This window comes from Melanotaenia boesemani, chromosome 18 (genome assembly GCF_017639745.1).
Source record: "Melanotaenia boesemani isolate fMelBoe1 chromosome 18, fMelBoe1.pri, whole genome shotgun sequence".
NCBI lineage: Eukaryota > Metazoa > Chordata > Actinopteri > Atheriniformes > Melanotaeniidae > Melanotaenia > Melanotaenia boesemani.
The window spans coordinates 8,768,991-8,788,045 of record NC_055699.1 but is presented as its reverse complement, the minus strand read 5'-3'; the positions used below and the strand labels follow the sequence as shown (position 1 = coordinate 8,788,045).

General features: G+C 39.9%; 2 protein-coding genes across 3 annotated transcripts in view; both read right to left on the bottom strand.

The window, feature by feature from the left end:
* The window catches only part of tmem108 (transmembrane protein 108), a 54,201-nt gene extending 49,774 nt beyond the window's left edge, over positions 1-4,427 (bottom strand). Inside the window, exon 1 of the mRNA XM_041968458.1 lies at positions 3,993-4,427. The gene's annotated coding sequence lies outside the window, so the exon portion shown is untranslated. The remainder of the gene's footprint in view (positions 1-3,992) is intronic.
* A 1,789-nt stretch (positions 4,428-6,216) lies between these two features.
* On the bottom strand, positions 6,217-18,700 carry topbp1 (DNA topoisomerase II binding protein 1). Of its 2 annotated transcripts, none has more exons than XM_041968917.1 (28): positions 18,316-18,700; positions 17,989-18,087; positions 17,766-17,900; positions 17,531-17,674; positions 17,213-17,394; positions 16,769-16,962; positions 15,825-16,001; positions 15,528-15,694; positions 15,243-15,406; positions 14,081-14,325; positions 13,625-13,956; positions 13,348-13,520; positions 12,853-13,064; positions 12,434-12,750; positions 12,177-12,359; positions 11,785-11,900; positions 10,431-10,554; positions 10,096-10,257; positions 9,830-9,926; positions 9,528-9,720; positions 9,071-9,300; positions 8,738-8,880; positions 8,532-8,628; positions 8,094-8,257; positions 7,622-7,750; positions 7,429-7,518; positions 7,030-7,191; positions 6,217-6,891 (listed from the first exon to the last, which is right to left on the bottom strand). In XM_041968917.1, exons 2-28 carry the CDS (start codon positions 18,073-18,075, stop codon positions 6,763-6,765), a joined length of 4,548 nt encoding a protein of 1,515 aa, XP_041824851.1. In that variant the 5' UTR covers positions 18,076-18,087; positions 18,316-18,700; the 3' UTR covers positions 6,217-6,762. The 2 variants fall into 2 exon arrangements, with proteins under 2 accessions (XP_041824851.1, XP_041824852.1); XM_041968918.1 differs by having other exon boundaries at positions 17,989-18,082.
* Between the last annotated feature and the right edge of the window lie 355 nt (positions 18,701-19,055).

Genomic DNA, 19,055 nt, shown 5'->3' with positions numbered 1-19,055 from the left:
GAAAAGCAGACAATCAGCTTAAAGGAACTCTGGTGTTAACAACACAAGCAAACACTGTTAAAACAGAATCCAGAAGGAAAAAAAACTGTTGTGCAACTAATAACTGTCAAGCTATGAAGAGAAGTATTTTACAGACTGCAGGGATAAAGACTAAAGTTAAGCCGAGCCTTGTGACTTCCTCGTATAAGCGAGCAGGAGATTTGCTTCTGTCTTTGCACAGAATATTAGGTTTAATAAAAAATGATTTCTTCAAAGGAGCTGAAATAAATTCAGTTTCTTCTGAATAAATCTTAATTATACAAGCTGGACTGTAAAGTAATGGAAACAAGTCTGCTCTGCAGCGTTGTGAACTTATGTAATGTCGCATTTTGAAGGAGGCAAATGTCATATTTTTTAAGGTTCAAACTGAAGTATTATGCATAGAAAATATTACATTTTTACAACAGAATTTTTGATAAGTTTTTGTATGATTTCTTGTCTTTAATTCTTATTGTAAAGAGCAAGGCTGCACAAAGCACAAGTATCCTTAATAAACCAGCTCACACATATAAGGCACGGTCATTGTAAAAGGTATAAATGACACGTGTGCTTTTCCTGCTATGATGTGTCCAAATGTCTGCAGTCTAAAAGGTCAGTTCATGCTAAGAGGGACATGATCAAAATGTCAGAGTAATTCATCCAATGGCTGTCGAGACCTTTCAGTCAAAACAACTCATGGACCGCCATTCAAAAGTCATTAGGATGCATCATCTTGGAATCATGAATGCAAAAGCTTGTAGTGACACAATTCGCAGAAAACTTCAAGCAGCTATTGGTGCTTCATTAAATATCAGTCATTTTTAAACTCATTGGGAAACATCCCTTAGAACTCATAAATGCCTGCACCGGTTTTCATGGTGGCCATTACAATAGTTTGACTACTGTAACGGCCTGAACAAAGCTACCGACACAAGTACAAACAGCTGTTTTGTTGTGTTTAGGGTATGTTTTACAGACACAAGAAAAGCTCATCAACAAATTTACCCAAAAATCACCTTCACTTTGCAGCAGAATGATTTCATTAAAAATAAAGATTTCATGTTTACCCTCTCACTGTTTCCACTAAACATACATCTGTGTGAAATTTAACTTTTCAGCGACTTGTTATATAATGACATAAGTAATTCTAACCTCCTCCGTATCATCTAATAAATACTCTAAAAGTCTAAACATCAACACCCAATAGGAAATCATCTTAAATAACACATTTACATCAGCTCCCTGCTGACATGGAACTTACTGGCCCTTTTTGCCCCTTGGGTCTCTCTTGGCACAGAGGGTAACCATCTCTGGGTGGAGGTGCAGATTAGAGTGGCATGACTGCAGCTGAGGAATGTGAGGAATTCCTCATATAAACACCTCATGCTCCGACGGTCCCCACAGTCTTATCTCCCTGTGCCCACGGCCCCCTTTAATCATCATAATGGTTAGTTATTCATTACCAACCTGCCCCCACCTTATTCTAGCTGCCCTTCCTGTGGCCTCTGCTTGGTGTGAGCAGAGGCTACAGGTGAGTTTACAGCTGTTGTCAGTTATTTTGTTTACCTGAGACCCCACATGGTATATTATTCACTCTGATACCCCCCAATGGACAAACAGAGCCTGCTCTGATACTATTCTATATAGTGTAATGGCTTTCAAATGTCAACACCTTGAAAGTAAGAGGTCGGGCAGTTCTGTGGCACTCGTCTAGACTTATTCTAGACCTACAGGAGAGCTCTTTAGTTGATAGGATCATAAGTGGCTGTGAGGGAAAAATGTATTTATCTTTGGCTGAATAATGGAGCTGTTGCTTGCTTTGTTGCCCTTGTATTTCCTGTGTATGAGCCTCTAGGCTTAAATGAAATTTATTTTGAAAGTAGTTGAGGGCTTTTGTTAATACTGTGTGGCATCCAGAAAAGACAGGAAACAAAACAGCCACCAGCTGGCTTTTCTCCCCTTTGCTTGGGTAAAATCCTGTTGTGGTCACTTGCTGTTTTGTCAGGCTAAAGGAAGGTGCAAAGTCCATCCTGAGCACATACTCTGTAGCATGAGAGGCCCATGGGGCTTGCATTCCACCTCGCAATGTACCATTCTCTACCAGTCATGAGGGACGCCTACTTACAAGTGTAAAACCCCACTCACGCTGTCGTGGCCACGTCCCCTCCCAATGTTTTCTCATCAGCTTGCAAGAGTCAGAAAGCAGCATTTCCCTTTTCCTGCAAATTCCTCGATGCGTTTGTTCAAGAGAAGTCTGACGCTCTGGATGGGACAGCCGATATTTTCTGTGTGTTTTTCCATTGTTAAAGTAGACTTTTCTTGACACTGGTGATAAGAGGGCAGCTGTGGAGATTATTCAGCTGCTGCCTTCTGAGAATTCCTCCCAAAGTTGAAAGACGATATCACACCAAAAAGGAAAGTGTTGAAATAACTGACACAAACTTTGGCCTCCATCATTACAGAGGAGTGTTGGCGATAACCTAACTGGGAAATCCTCTAAAGAAAATGGTCCACATGTCAATTCAAGAGGCTTGAATTTTTCAGGTTTCATTACATTTTTGGGAAGCTTTAACTTATCAAGGGTATCAGGTCCCCTGTGGATTGAGGAATTCTGTATGATTAGAATAAAAAAGACCTATCACAGAAGCTGAGTTAACGTCTTAGAATAGCTTGTTTTGTCCAGTGAAGAGTCCAAAATCAAGATAATTTCTGTTACATACAAGAGAAAATGTGAAAAAACTAAACTAAGGAGCTGAAACCAGAGCATATTTAATATTTTACCCATTAAAGTCTCAACAAGATCTGGAAGTAATGTCAACTGACAGCATGTTTTAAGCCCATTTTTTGTTGAGCGACAACTTGACACACTAGTTACTTTAAATAAGTGATAACAAAGCAGCAGTACTGCATGATATAACCAACTGGTCCCCGAGCATCATGCACAAGACATAAATGTCCTCATTAGCGTTAAGTGCTTCGCTCATATCTTCTCTAATACTCATTCATGGTATAACAACATGTCAGCTCGCCCGAGGAAGCTGTCAGCTACAGATGTCAATCCCTTTGCTGACCCGGTGCCCTCCCCCCACCACAGCACACATGGCACTGGAGGATTGTCCCCCCCAGAACAAAGGACTGGAGGGATTCTGTGGAGAGTAGGCAACCAAACATTCCTGATACAATGGGAGGGCGAGCGGCAGGTTCAATTAGTACACATTTTAAAGCTGTGCTCTTTGCAAGCTCACTGTTCTTGACAACAAAGCTGGAACTTCCACTCTTGAATGAGATGTTTGGTGATGCAGCTTGTGTTCCAGCATTTTAAGAGAGCTTCTCCTTTTTGTCTGTTTTGTTGCTGCCATGTTGCTCGAGCAATAAACAATGTGAAGGGTATTTAGGGTAGACATCTTTAAGCTGTAAGAATCGTAGATTTATGTCTTTTAAAACTTTCTGTCTAGAGGAAAAACCAATTACTGCTGTAAGAAAACTAAAAGACAAACTGCAAGAAATCTCAATTCTCTACAAGTGTTATCAATAATAATCAATTAAGTTTTTAAGATATTTTTAGAGTTTGAAGGCTGAAATCATAATAAATATAACCAAAAAAAAGTCACACTGATTTATCCCCCTTCTATCCAATAAAAGATTCTCTCTTCTAGAGCTGAATAACAGCATCTTAACTTCTGATCATGAAATTTTCCCGCTTTCCTATTTCAACATCCACATCATACCATACCGTATTGTTGCTTTCAGTTGATAGGGTGTAAATTAGGATATGTTGCAGTGGCAATTTCTGCAGCGTTTACTGTGAATTGATGATCAGACCCCCTCACGTCTGGTACAGTCCCTGCGACTCATAAAAGCTTGAAAATCCAAAATCGGATGCTCAACATAATCTTTACCCAGATATATTCTAGGATCAATCAATAAAACAGCCCCAAGAGAAAAGATTAGCGGATCTGAAGTAGAGTACTTACCTATTACACAAGGTGCGCCGTAACGTCGGGTACTTTGCGTATCCGAGAGAACTGCAAGTCAAAAGCCGCTGTGTCACACTTTACAGCATCCAGACGCACATGTTGCCCGTTACCTGCCGAGAAATGTCAAAATCATGCGCTGCAACGACGAGCCAGTACAGGCGCGGACCGTGTCGCTGTTGGGTACCCCAACCCCCCCGAGAAGCGGCACATTAGTGCTTCCAGGCGCTGGATTAGATGCGCAGGGCGCCTCCCCTTCCTGGACCTCTGGACATGCAAGACCACCTTTCCTCTCTGAGCGCTGACGCCGTAAACAGTCGGACGTGGAAAAACTCTTCGCCACAGGGCAGCACGATCAGCAGTAATGAGAAAACAATGATCCGCTAACGCACCTTAATGTCTTGTGCGCAATTAAAGGCGCGTAGGGCGCCAGTGCCACCCACCAAAAAGGAGGTTTTCGTTTTGAGTGTACGGACAGGGAATTTTAATGAAGACTGCTGCAGTTTCCTCCCTGATCGGAGGGACGTGGTGAAACTTTGTGTCTCTACATCTTACAGAAAAGGATGAAGCGGTACTATGATGAAGTAAAGCGCCAATTACACTAAGCTCATGACCACCTGTCTGTCTGCAAAGAGGGGCATTCACCCACCTCTATGGGCCACCTGTTGACTGAAAATAATTTAGACATCATCACTCATGTCCCGCCAGTCAAAACCAACTGTGTAGCCAGCTTCAGAGACAGAAGGCTGCACAATATGGCTAAAAAAGGTCAGGTCTATTTAAAGCTTTTTAGTCAGAAAAAAGTAAAAGAAACAGCTTTACCCACACGTACCCCCAAATTTTACTTCTACAGTTAAATATTACACCTAAATTATTTATCTTTGCCAATGAGTCGATAAAATAAGCACATTCCAGACATGATTTTAAAAGATTCACCCAAATGTTTCACTTATGCGTTCATGTTCATGCTCCCCACAGTTGTTGATGACAGTTTTTACACAACCTGAACCCTCTTACACAAGCTTACTTGTAATTTCTTTAACACGTCTTCAGGAACAGCTCTCCAGGTTTCTCGATGGACATTTAAAAGCACTTCTGGATGTTGCTTTTTATTTTTTATTCTGCCAAGATGATCCCAAACTACTTCAGAGACATTAAGGTCCAAGCTCTGGAGAGGATCAATTTCTCCATAAGACCTAACACCACCCATTTTTCACTTCAGCCTTTTCTCCCCCATTTCCCCTCCTTAGGGATGACTTTGGCAACCCTTCACTGGCAACCATTTCTGATGAGATATGCTAACAGTAGGCTAGATGGATTCACTGTATTTCTTTTTTTTGTCACATATTGCTCATCTAGTTTTTTTTTCCTTTTTGCCTTGACACTTTTTTATCATCCACTTGTCCAGGTTCCCCTCAAGTTTTAAGTCCACACCACATACTATGCTGAGATATGCAAAGTTTTCAGCAAATAGCTCTTTGGGAATCACCTTGTTTTTGTTTGTCATGTGTTATCTTTATATTTCATTAATGCAAGTGAAAGGTGAATACTTCATGTCTTTACAGCAGGTAGCTAATAAATTGCCTAAAAATACAACTTAAATTGATTTACAAGTTACAAAACTAATGTCCTTTTTACACTTGAATGATTCATAGATCAGGGTTAAGTGGCTTATAAAAACAGTAGTAAGGTAAAAGACTGGACTAAAATGAGCAAAACAGCAGTCAACAGCCAAAGAAAAACTTTGAAAGAACTTCAGAAAGTCTGGAGAACTATTGCTATAAACCATTTTAAAAGATTATGAGGAAGTCTGGCTAAGGAGCAGCTCAAGACATCAGCCTTTCATACATACTGTAGTTATGTGGTTCTCAAAAAAGGTCACACTGAATTCTTTATATTTAAATTAAGAGCTATAGTTTTATGTTGCCGTGGCATTGTAGGTATAAGAGGCAAAACTGCTTATTTTTTAAACTGGTGAAAGTGGCCTTAGCCTACTCTGCCTCACTTATCAGAGCGAGACCCTGGAGCCTGAGTCACGAAAGCGCTTCCTCCTTTAATCCCTCACTTCTCAAACAGATCAACTCTGAGTCTGCAGGGCAGCTGTCAGCTGGTCCATCTACTAGGAGGTTAAACCACTTATCCGTCCATATGGAGGGAACAGGAACGACTAACCTCAGCTGGCATCCTGTCATGAAACAGCACATTGTTTAAGCACAGGACTACATTGACAGAGTAAACTAAATCTGGTGTTTACTTCAGTCTAACAGCAACCATGTCCTAAACAGCCATTTCTTAAGGTTTTTATTTGGAATAATTGATGAAAACAATGTTGTTTTTGCTTTTAAAGTCTGAAGCATATTAATAGTTTTAGTTTGAAGTGTACTTTACATTAAATAAAGTCTCCTATAAAAAACAAACAAACAAACAAACAAAAAAACAAGGCAGATTAAAGACATTTGTTTCCATCCTGTTGCTAAGAGATCATGTCTGAGGCAAACAGTCATGGTGCACTGCCCTCTACAGGCCACAACGTCATACTGCAAACATCTCCAAACCATGACTCAACATTTTCTGCAGATCATCATTGAGTCATCCATTACAACAAGTCTCTGTGCAGGCAGAAGCACCTGCAGTGCTTTGTGTAGAAAAAGCACAGTTACAAAAGACAGGCACCATATTTATTTGGTTTTGATATAAGAAACAAAAAAAAAAAATCTTATTTACAATCATTTTCATAGAGCTGAAATAACGCAGACGGTGTTAACGAGTTTCAGTTCAGACGGCTCTTTTTCAGTCTGGAGGTGTCTGCTGCTGCTTTACGTTTACGTGACGGTGTGCCTGGAGCTTCTTCGGAGGAAGCTGCAGTCAGGTAGTACATCTCAATTGGTGGGGTTGGCTCCTTGGAGAAAAACAAACAATACATTTGAAACACAAGAGGCACCAATCTTTAATGTTTAATCTAAAACTAAAGCCAACTTTACATTTTTTCTTTAAAGAGAACGCTATTTTTAAGCAAATATGGACGAGGTCTGCGAACCTGCATGAGATAATCTGCAATGTATTCTGGCTTCAAGCATGTCACTCCATGTGAGGTTGCCTCTGATATGTCCACTCTGAAGTCTCCAGGTTTTAGACGACTGAAGTCAGCAAATAGGTGTGTGGCCTCTTTGTACAAGACTGGGGAGGGACTGGGAAGGACCTGCAGAAACACTCTAGATTAACTGGTGGAAACAAACTGAGCTACAAAACCCATTAAGGAAAGAAAAGAAGAAGAAAAAAAAACATTTCAGAAAATGTGGTTTTGGTTCTATTGTTTGGTTTTGCTGTATTGATATATTGATTAAATGCCATCTCTTTAGGCCTAAGTTAGTTGGTTGTACTTGTCTTTAAGACTAACAACGTTGGATGTGGCTCATAAAACTAATTATTGAGAAACCTTTGCTCCGCCTGACTGCAATAACCGTCTGAATCCTGCTTCTCTGCTCTGGTCTATGTTCAGCATCACAGTCCAGCCACTGAAGGCTCCCTGAAAAACACAGTTGTGAGTTTAATGTCATATTGATCATCTCTTCCACAATGACACAAAGTGATTGTGGGCCATGCAGCTGTGGAGTTGAGCCCGTACGTACCCCTTGGTCTGAGCTCCCCTGCAGAGCTTTTCTCCAGCGCATAGCAGCTAATGCCAGTCGCCTTTGTTGGGAGGTGATGGAGGGTAATGCATCCAAAATAGAGCTGCTGCCCCACTCGTACTCATCCTCCTGAACCATTAAGCGACAGAAAAAGAGAGAAAATTGTCATCAAGATAAAAAAAATATTAACACATATAGCTAATCATTATCTTGTTATAATAGGTCCATTCAGGTGTGAGAAATATCATGACTGACATCAGTTCCTGGCTAAAAATGCAGCGAGTTGTCTCTGTAATTTCCTATATTTTCACAGTCTAAATCTAATTTATCTTACTTTTGCTGATTTGAACATCTTTATGCTAACTTTGCTGCTGACATAGCTGTCTTTATATGTTCTGGCCTGAAAACATGGAACTTCTTCCACATGAAAAAAGTATATCAAAACACACTGAAACAGTCTTCAGGCTCTGACCTGAATGAAGCAGTTTACAGAGCGACAGGCCTCCAAGTATGAGCGATGCAGGATCCATTTGCCTGCTGCCATTGCTGCCAGGTATTTCTCGTTACGTAGAGGACTCCCAACGATGATGTGGGAGCAGGTGGGGTCAAATGACTGTTTGTCTAGGACTACACCACCTATGGTATCAAACAGAAAGAGACACAGAGACTTAAGATGCTTGTCCTATTATATGACATAAAAAAGCATCAAATGTGAAGTTATATCCAACCTGACAAAAATATCCAGCATGAGTGACAACATGATTTACATGGAAACATTCTACAGATGGAAATACTCCCAGCTCGGTTTTAGTCATCAGAGCCCACCTCCCATGACTTCAGGTCTGTGATGTGCTGCGTTTGTACTGCAGCACAACGAAACACGATCAGTATCCTAATTAGGGAGACTCACCCAGCTCCTCTATGAGGTGACTGTAATCAATGCGTTCCTGAGGGCTGAGGGAAGAGAGCTGAAATCTGGGAGGCTGTTTGTCTTCTTTTTTCTCCTCCTGAAAGATATGAAACAACCTTTGAGCAGCTTGTTTGAAAAATGATGATCACTAAACTGGATTTGCTTAAACACTATTGTACAGTTTCTGTTTGAATATAAAGCCTCACCTGTGGCTCGGGTGCTACTGGAGGGTTGGCGAGTGGAAAAGCAATACTTGGAGCTTTAGGTGTGAGAATGTCATCTTCTTTCTCCTCTGATGGAGGCGTCATGATCCTTTGTCCCATTTGTTGGTCAATAACATCACAAGCAGCTGTGAGGGAACAGAGTGAAACAAACTCAGACTATTATTATTTTTACTATGTGTAGAAAATGTATATTTGTGTGCATGGATTTGCAAATGATTATTTTCATCTAAGAACATGGGTTTCTGTGCAGGAGTTCACACGACTAGACATTGTAGTTATAAGCAGATGTGGCCATTTTCAAGTAGATGTTCTTACCCATCTCTACCAGCTCTGAGTCAGTCATCGAGTCTTTGAACTGTGGTCCAGTTTCTGCAGTAGGCGGTGGTCCAGGTGCAAGAGGCTCAGAGTGCTGAGAGGGACTGCCAGGCCATTGTAAATTATCAGCCAGCTTGGCCCTCTCCTCCCTGGCTGTAGGATCATCCCAGACTATCTGTTCACTCTGAGATGGCTCCGTGTTTACGTCCATGGCTGCGTCTCTGTACACCCTGGAAACAGGACAGTAAGATTTGAGGGGAACAGAAACAAAGTTTATCTGGTAATAATCATAGGGCCTTTCAAATTAATTAATTTGCATGCTACTAACAGTGAAGCTGCAAGAGGTCTTTATTAGAGGCTTCATCTAAATATGACTGAAAACTGCCTCGCTTTAGTAAAAAAAACAAAAAACTGAAAATTTTGATTTTGATCCTGAATAATTTAGCGTCTTGTGTACCTCAGAGCTTCTAGAGTTCGTCTGTTTCCACTGCGTCCTGTTCGGCTCGCTTCAGGTGTGTAGGGGCCAGAGTCAGCCCCTCCTGATCCCATCCTGGCCAGTCTGACTGAAGTGCGCCTTCCTGTTGTCATTTTGGTAGCTGACATGATCTCCTGCAGCTGTCTTTGGAGGTTCTCTCTCATTTCGACAGTATCTAAAACATCAAGACCATTTTATTTTCAGGGCCTGCTGTTAAGTTTGAGTTTGGTGTAATTTACTGACTTATATCTGAAATATAAATTAAAAAGAACAAACACCCTCACCCCTCCTCTCTGTGGTAGTGTTCATCTCTTCTTGATCCGTGCTTCCATCGCTTACACGACGCAGAGCTGTAGCTTCATCTGCAGCACTGAGCTCAGACTAAAAGATAGAGTGAAACAAACATAGTTAATAAGAAGTCCCTCTATTAATGAGATACACCAAAATAAAAATGGTTAATATGAGAAATTCTGCACCAACTCTTCCTATTTCTATGACTTTCAGACATAAGCTGCACAGCCACAGATGGTGATTACATCTTCAGTCTGACCTTGTCATCATGCTTTGCTTCAGTGATGCCTTTTTGCTGCGTTCGTGTTAAAGGTGGCGACCTCTGTGAGTTGCTGGGTACCTGGCTCAGGTTTAGGCTCATTTTGGGGTTGTAAGTGAAAGGATACAAGGACTCTGGGACATGCCTCTGCTCCTCAGCACACTGCAAAGTAGACGACAGGCTTGTTGCACAAAGTAAATACTCCATCTGCATGTAGAACTAGAACTTTCACAAAAATCAGTCGGACACTTCATAATAAAGCTAACTAACTGTAAAAGTGAAAGGTTATGATCCCACAGAAGGGATATTAAATGTCTACGTTAGAGCTCACATACAGCATGCAGCCAGTGCTGGGAGACCACATGCAGCCCTCGCTCCTTCACTCCTCTGTATTCACGGGTGTTGTCCCCCACACGACCCTGGTAGATGTAGTGCGTCACTGTGTCGTCACAAGCCCACCTTAAAAATAATTATTAAAAAAAAAAATTTAAAAAATGAATAAAAAATAAAAAATATATACACACACACACACACACACACACACACACACATATACATATATATATATATATATATATATATATATATATATATATATATATATATATATATATATATATATAGATAGATATGTGAAATCTACAAATAAAAATTTTTACACCTGTTGATATGCACAGAAATGCCCTAAAAAATTAGGAATCAAGCCTACAGTCTGCAACTTATATCACTGTTTACATTTTTAGCACTATGCCTTCTAAACAGTTACTAAAAATGTTTTCCAGTTCAGAAGAGTACAGCAAAAAGGCTCCTGAATGCAAAAGGATTAGTTTTAGAATTAACTGATATTTGCCATGACTGTTTTCATTTAATAGGAGAATATTTTTGTTACAAAGTTGTAGCAAAATTACTGAAAGTAATGAGAAACAATATTTACAATACTTCTGAGTAAAATTTATTTAAGTTGTATATTAAAGATATTGGTGCTTTCCCAGGAACTGGAACAATCATAGTTTCTAAATTATGTGTGGAGACTTTTTTTAAGATCTCATTTCTTATCAGGTACTTTCCTGGCACAGGAGGAATATTTAGTGATGCAACTACATTGATTTATCAAACACTACCGCAGCTGCTTTAACAAAACACAGATGCAAGCATCTGTAAAAAAAAAAGTTGATGAAACAAACACTTCAGGTTTCTATTTGAAGCACACTAGTCTAATTTATGATGATCTTAAATGCTTAAGCCAGATACTGAATTAATATTGTTTTTCAGTAGAAAGTATAAGAGATGTAAGTGGAAATTAGGCAAAATGGTGATCACTAAATTGTTAAGTAAACATTTAGATAGGGGGAAACAATGGTTGTTTGAGAAACTCTTAAAATAGAAACATTCCTTTGGTGGCTGCAGCTCAGCAATCATCTGCCAACCAGAAAGTCGCAGAATAATTCCAGGCTTCCCCCGATAACATGCTGAGGTGTCCTTGGGCAAGACACTGAACCCCACGTTGCCTCCCAATGTGTCTATCGGGTATGAATGTGTGTGACAGAGCAAAGCACTTAGTATGTAACCACAGCTGTATGAGTGTGTGTGTGAATGGGTGAATGTGACATGGTGTAAAGTCCTTTGAGTGGTAAACATGAGTCTATTTACCATTTGACTAGAAGTTTGCAAAAAAAATGTGATGAATACCTGAAGTCAGCTCCAAGAGAGGCAGCAACAGCATTTAATTCACTCTGCATTTTACTCAGTTTCTTCCCAACACAGATCACAACACCAGTCAGGGGCCCAGCATCTTTTTGTGGGACCTTGCACACAAAAACGACATGCTTCTTTGAATGTACATCGTACATTACTTTGAATATAAGTCAAGTAATACAGCACACAATATGTCAGCTAGGTAAAGTAAGTATACTGTATGATTTAGATTTATTCTGTCCTCTTATGCTTGTGTAATAAATGATTTTGTATTAGACACATTCATTAAAGGCAACTGCTGACATAAATTGACATCAGGAGATGTAGCTTTGACACAATGAGATGATGACAATCATATTAATTTGTGTATTTGTATAATTGTTTACCTCCTTTCTCATCTTCATAAGCTCGGGGCTCGCAGAGACTGCTTGCATGTCTGAGACATTACTGCGTGAGCTATTGGCCAGAGCCACTTTCAGATTCCTGTTGATGACATCAGTAAGTGGAGTCTCTACCCTCTCTTCTGGCTTGGATCTTCCTCCTGGAGTTTCCAAAGCTCCCAGTGCATCCTAAACAAAAACACATGAATTTACAGAATTCATCAGAGAAAATCTTAATTCTGTTTCTTCTCAGAGTCCCTAACCTTGACATTAAATGAAGGCCTGAAAAGTTGGTCTCTGCTCAGGAAACGGGAAGGAGTGTCCAGCTGCAGGGATGGCTGCTTCTGAAGTGGGTTCCTTCTGCTGCCCTCCTGGTTTTGCTTGGGAGTGTTGAGGTCCTCCTTGGGCTTCATTTCATCCAACACAGATTGAAACACTTTGCTCTGAAAGCGACCCAAGTCCAGTGGGGTGACAGCTTTTCCACTCTGTGGGCCCAGCAAAGGGGTTTCTGGTGACGGACGAGCTAGTGGAGGCATTACCGGTTTCTGGGAACCACCAACAAAGCTGTCCTCATCTCTCTCTATAAAGCAGAAAATATGAAAATACTAGACTGACCCCAAATACAACATAACATTTAGGTTATACAAGAGGGAAAAAATTAGATAGATGCCCACTGTCTGACCTGGTGAGGGTGGTAGGTCAACCAGAAAACGCTCCTCCTCAGCCCTCTGGCCTGCTCTAGCAGACTCTAGTATCCAGTACATGGTGACAGCAGGAAGCCCCCACTTCTTTGCTGCTTGGTATTTTGTGCCTTCAGGACTCTGTAACACCAGATGTGTGCTGGCCAGCATGTCCTTCTTCTTGTTGGCCAGGCGTACAAAGTAATCCTGAACACTGTAACAGGAGAGCAGAGAGATTTATGAAAGGTAGTTCATAACATGCAACAGGATACAAGAGATAAAAAGTATGTAGCTCAAATTTAATTTAAGTAAAATGTGAACAGTTTACTGCCGTTTCATTCATTTACCAAATTAACCAGAAGCGCACAGAGTTAGAAATGTACATTTAATAGAAATTTAACACCTCATTTATTTAGAAATACCAGTACATCAAACATGGTTCTAACATGTATTATTTACATCATTTAAATGAACTTGTGTGAACAGAGTAGCCATACTTGGCTCCAAGGTGCTTGGCCAGCTCCACCAAAGACTCCCTCTCTGCTCCAGTGAACTGGCTGACTGACAGAACACAGTGTTTGAGAGGAAGACATCTCTCCCTCACAGGAACAGGGGTAAACAAAGGGTTGGAGGACAGCTGCAGAACACATTCCTTCTCTACGCACATGGCCTGAAAAATTATCAAGACGAAAACATAAGCAAGAAAAAAAAAATGACTTTGTTCCCTCTTTTGTCTCACTTACACTGAAACACAAAGCCAAACTGTGTTCTTACCAGCCAGGTATCAGTGACCACCTCATCCACTGTGGCCTCCACAGAGCAGCCCAACAGAGGGACCACGGCATAGTCTGCCACGACACGGGTACGGCCCGTCAGCACCTTGCCATCATGCTCTGTCACCAGTGCAGAGAGCTGTGCCTCTGCTTCAGCACCAAAGCCCACAAAAAGGAAAGATTTCCCAGAAAACAGGCCTGCATGACTGGCTTCCTGCAGGATTGAGTTTGGCTCCAGTCCTCTGGTGTGGTTGGGTGCCCATTGATCAGGCTGAGGCTCTGCTGCTACACTGCTGGACTTCCTGCTGTTGTTCTCTAGTGGCGGCACATCAACTGGAAGATACAAGGACAATAAGTTTATTTTCATATCAACTCATCTTAATCCACCAACCTTCAAATTTGTTTTACAATGTTGTTTTATAATGAAAATGAAAGAAATCCAGCCACAGATTCTTACCCACTGTAGGGTCATCATCCATGTACTGTGAAAGTAGATCCTCTTCTGCTCTCTTTAGACTGGGAGTGCTGGGGCTGGCAGCAGGTGGACCAGCTGATGGTCGGGATTTTGGTGTGTGATGTGCTGGCACAGATACAGCAGCTGATGCAGGAGGAAGACAGTCAGGGTGAAGGTATCCTGCTTCTGAGAGTAGAATGCCTTTGGAGAAACTGTCCAGCAGCCACTTCACAGTAACAACGTGGGGCCTGGAAAGTAATATCAGTTACATTTCAGTAATTAAATATATGCTAAAACTCTAACACTAATTTCTCTTTTCTCCTACTCCATGACAATTTAACATTTGGCTACTATCCTTTTTTTAAACATTTGCAAGTTTCTATCCATTTTTGTGCTAATAATTACATCCTAAAATCAAACTGTCCATTAATGACAGTGTCTGAATATCTCCAGATTTCAAATAGAACTTGTGTAGTGTAGTTTTCTTAGTATTGTTTGCTGCATTATTTACAAGCACTCAGATCCTATTTGAACATGCAAACACCAAGATATATTCTGCAAAGTTTGCTGTTGTAATGACTCAGGTGTCACACAGCTATGTTCATAATAAAACTCTCCAACAATGGGCCTCTGCAGGCTTTGCTACAGTGCCAGCAGGCAATTTATTTATGTCCACAGACAGCCGTTTTCCACGTTTTCAACACAGCACCCTCTCTGGATCTGATGTTGCTGTAGTTTAACTTTACTTTTGGAGAGACAAATAACAAATCCAATTTGAACAGCAAGAGCAGCCAGACAAATCTGCAGAAACCTGACTGGAGTTGCATGGTTTTAATGTGGTTTTAATCAGATATCAATATATAATAATATATAATATACTTCTATTTAGGCTGGCAGTTTAAACAAGAAAGCATGTCCAAAATTTAATTAAATATTCTACATTTCTAAGCAATAAAAGAGCCTTATGCAAGACTGTGTGTACACATTTTATCAACAGATGAGCTTCTTTTAAAGGTGCTTTAAAACTCTGACCTGAACATTTATCTGTCAAGTTAATCAAATACAAATAGTACTTAATTCAAGAAAACATATTTTGGTATATTGAGGTAGTCTGAAGCACATTTTCAACAAAAAAAAAAAGTTTAGAACACATATTTAGTCTGACCGGTGAATCGCTTTAGAGAGGAATTTTGCGAGCTCCTGGTCCAGTTCTCCCATGACCACGTGTGTGAGCTCCTCGCTGGGCTGGTTGAAACGCAGACCTCCTGCACCATTCACAAGACGTCGCAGTTTCTCTAGCGTCTTAACCGGCAGACCACATAAATACAGCTGTGCAACATTAAGCATATGAGAATTAATGCTTCAAAAAGCACAAAACTACTAAATTTTTACTATAATGTGGATAATCGAAATCATGTTTACAAAAGAACAGCAAATGACATCTATTTACCTTACATCCATCCAAAACATCATCAGTTGGGCATACAGTGAGATCCAGACTGTCTATGGGGTCTGGTGCCTCTAGATGACTGATGGTGGCGTTGGTAAGGGCTGTGTCATTTATTGTTGCGCTAGCATTTACAGAAATATTACTCAGGCCGAGCAAAGATGGGCCATCTAGAGGTGAAAAGCGTAACACATACTTCAAAAGACCAACATAAGTAGCATTAAATGTGATGATTGGCTTCTTATAATAAAATGCAATACTTGCATTTCTAAGAGAAGTAAAACACTAAACTGTGCTCACCTTCCTTCTTACTGGTGCCTGTAGGAGTAGAAGTGTGCGGCCGTGTGCTTTTGGATGAATTGCACTCCACAGCGTACCTACTCTCATCTTGACAGAAGCCCTTCTCTATGCTGTCAAACAGCCAGTGTAGAGATACACAATATACGTTCCACTTTCGAGCACATTCATATTTCTGACCTGCAACCAAATACAGGTTTTTATAGTATCAACACAAATGAAACCATCAAACATATTGTTCTTTAAGATGATGTTGATATATAAGCTGAATAATGTTATTATTAATATGGTTTAATTATAATATGATTTATTGTATAGTATCAGTTAGTGTTTATTACTATTGATAAATGTGACTGTGGTATGTAACAATATTTGGTAAAATTTGGAGAAGGTTTAGAATAAGTGTTTGCTTCTTCCCACTCCTTTTGAAACAAGGACATTTTTGTTATATTGCTATCATTGGTTTTATTTCCTTGTTTTTTTTACCTTTATGTTAAAAAAAACCATTATACTCAAGAAAACAGCTAAAGCAATTAGTTTGGGAATAGTGTGACAACTAGATATATTTTTTTTTAAATAAAACAAACAGTTTTAAGGTTGTATAATCTTTCATGATTGCCTTGATGGAAATATCAGAGCCTCTAGAGTAGCTAGACAGTTTGGCAGGATTCACATGGACACAAAGCTATAAGTCTTGACAGCTAGTGAGACCGATGTTTAAAAATGTAAAGTCAGTCACGAGCTCAGGCGCACAATTACTCAAAAAATTCAACAGGCTGGTGCAAAAAAATTTTTTAACTACTTTCAACTTTCCTCCACAAAATATGCTAAAAATGTTAAGCAATGAACCCGCAGTTCTATTTAACTGCGCAAGATATCATTCTATTCAATAAGATTAAGAATAGGAACACTGATGCCTGAAATTTATACATGTATTAGTGACCTACCTGTTGGTTCACTAACAATGAGGTGTGTGCACTCATTCATTTTGAGCTGGCCAGTGTAGTTGGCCCCATGCTGCTCACAGAGCCGCTGCACTTCTTTGCGGTCTGTGCTGGAGAGGCCTGTCACACAAACAGTACAGCCAAGCAACACAGGGCACAAATAGTCCTCCATGGGCACATCTGTATACCTGAAAAGACTTGAGGAAGATGCAAAGAAATCTTTTAAAGTCTACATGACATGTCTGTTAGAAATCACTAATATAACTGTTTACAATAACTTGTGATTCTGAGTGGTTCAACAAAGTATTTTAATTTGGAATTGATTTAAATGCCAAAGAAAGCACAAGTGTTTATGTGCTGTTAAACAATAAAGATCACTTACATTTAGTTCTAAAATTATGTATGTTTATGACCAAAAATATAAAGCAACCAGGTTAAAGTGCATACCTATCCTGTGATTTCTCCCAGCAGGTTTTAACCCATGAGGGTAGCAGGATGGGTTTACCAAGGCTAGCAGCCACCAGGTATTTTTTGCTTCCCACCTCTCCTGCAATCAGGTGTGTGACAGATACGTTAAGATCAAGATAGACCCGTCCACCCATGAGTTGCACCAGATCCATCACCTCCACCTGTAGAGTGAGAAAAACATACACATAAACACCTTTGAATACATTGCTCCTTCACTGATCAACTGTGAGTTGTTTAAACAGAAGATTTCCTACAGTGTCTGAAGCTATGATACCATGTGAGACCATTAGGACTAACCCGTGTTTCTTTGTCAAGGCTAGTGCAGGAAATAGTGATGTCAGCCATAGCCATGTTATAGACAGGCTTTTCTGCTTTAGGGACACAGCGCTGTTGCTGCAGGCAATACAACACCACTAGTGGACTTACTATTCTGCAGCCAAGCTGTATGACAAATGACAAAGCAAAGATTTAATCTCTTAGAGAGTTTCAATAACTTCAATAACCAGCAAAATTCCACTAGCACAAGTAAAACCTTCTTGCAGTGCAGAAAGGCCGGAGTGGTGAAGCTGCTGAACACAAACAGAGATTTGTCTTTCTGGTCCATCTGTAATACATCTTCCTCCTTGATAGTTTTCAAGTATTTTTCAGACTGGAGCTCCAATATTGCCTGTACAAATAAAACAAAGTATAGTCAAACAAATAAACAGTGGAGGGGAAATAAATAAATAAATAAAACAGAAAGAGTATGCCTTTACCTCGTATGCTTTACTAGCATACTCTGTTTTTGATCCTTTACTCTCCACAAACTTTACAATGAAACCGTCCTTGTCTCCTTTGGACATGTCGCACCTGCACTGGGATCAGTTAAGAGACTTAGCATTTGCTATAATTAACCAGAGCCTGTCTAATTATCACTGAACTGTCACACTGGCTCTAGCATCTCAGTTTACATTAATATTTTTTCCAGGCTTTTCGTTAGTTTTAATGAAGGACAACCATCTCAAATACCAAAAGTACAGAGGCCCGAGGGTAGGTAAACCCTCATACGTACAGCAGCCTTAGCTAAACAGATAGCCACTTACCTCCGATCGACTCTGTCACTGAAAACTCCTTCACTCTGACAGAAAAGAGTACAAAGAATAACTTATTACAGGGAACTAGGTTAATGTTAGCACGGCTTGCCAAAAACAAAAAATAAATTAAAAATAGAAAAAAAATCTCCGCCAAACGTTAACAACTTTACACTGCGGACAGTCACCGCTAACTTGAAAGCAATTGTGGCTTTCAAGCAAAAGATTGCACACAACCTAGTTAAAGCTTTAAAATATCTTAATATAACAGTAACATTCATATCATCAAGACCGAACAGCTACAAGTGTTTATATTACTAAATAAACTAATGTACAGACTGTAATGTCTTCATAATATTTTGGCTATGAATAAAGTTATTGTTGATACTATTCGCGCCTTTGGCGTAACTTCCGGTGTAAACGGTAAATGTGTCCGACTGGAGTCGGATGAAAGTTTAAAAGTGCCGTAGAAGGAATGTGTTCAAAACACTAGGATAATATTAGTGTAAATATAAATAAAAATTAAAAATTTATGTAAAAAACCGTAAGTTTACAAAAAAGGATTAAAACTATTTATGAAAAGCCACTTGTGAAATTCAATACTGTTTCATAGTGCATCCAATAAGGATTACTCTTGGTTTTCATATGAACAGATGCAAATAAATTAAACTCATGTCCAATTTATCTGAAAGAATTTGAGTTTGAAGTCTGCATATTGGACCCAAATTACAAAGGAATTATGATGTAAAGGT

Excerpts from the sequence above, each read along its gene's own strand:
- topbp1 (XM_041968917.1), bottom strand. The coding sequence starts at position 18,075 with ATGTCCAAAGGAGACAAGGACGGTTTCATTGTAAAGTTTGTGGAGAGT. Across the intron at positions 8,629-8,737 it reads CAGTAGCACCCGAGCCACAG|GAGGAGAAAAAAGAAGACAA; the intron begins GTGAGGCTTTAT and ends CATATCTTTCAG. Across the intron at positions 7,192-7,428 it reads TGCAGTCAGGCGGAGCAAAG|GTCCTTCCCAGTCCCTCCCC; the intron begins GTTTCTCAATAA and ends GTGTTTCTGCAG.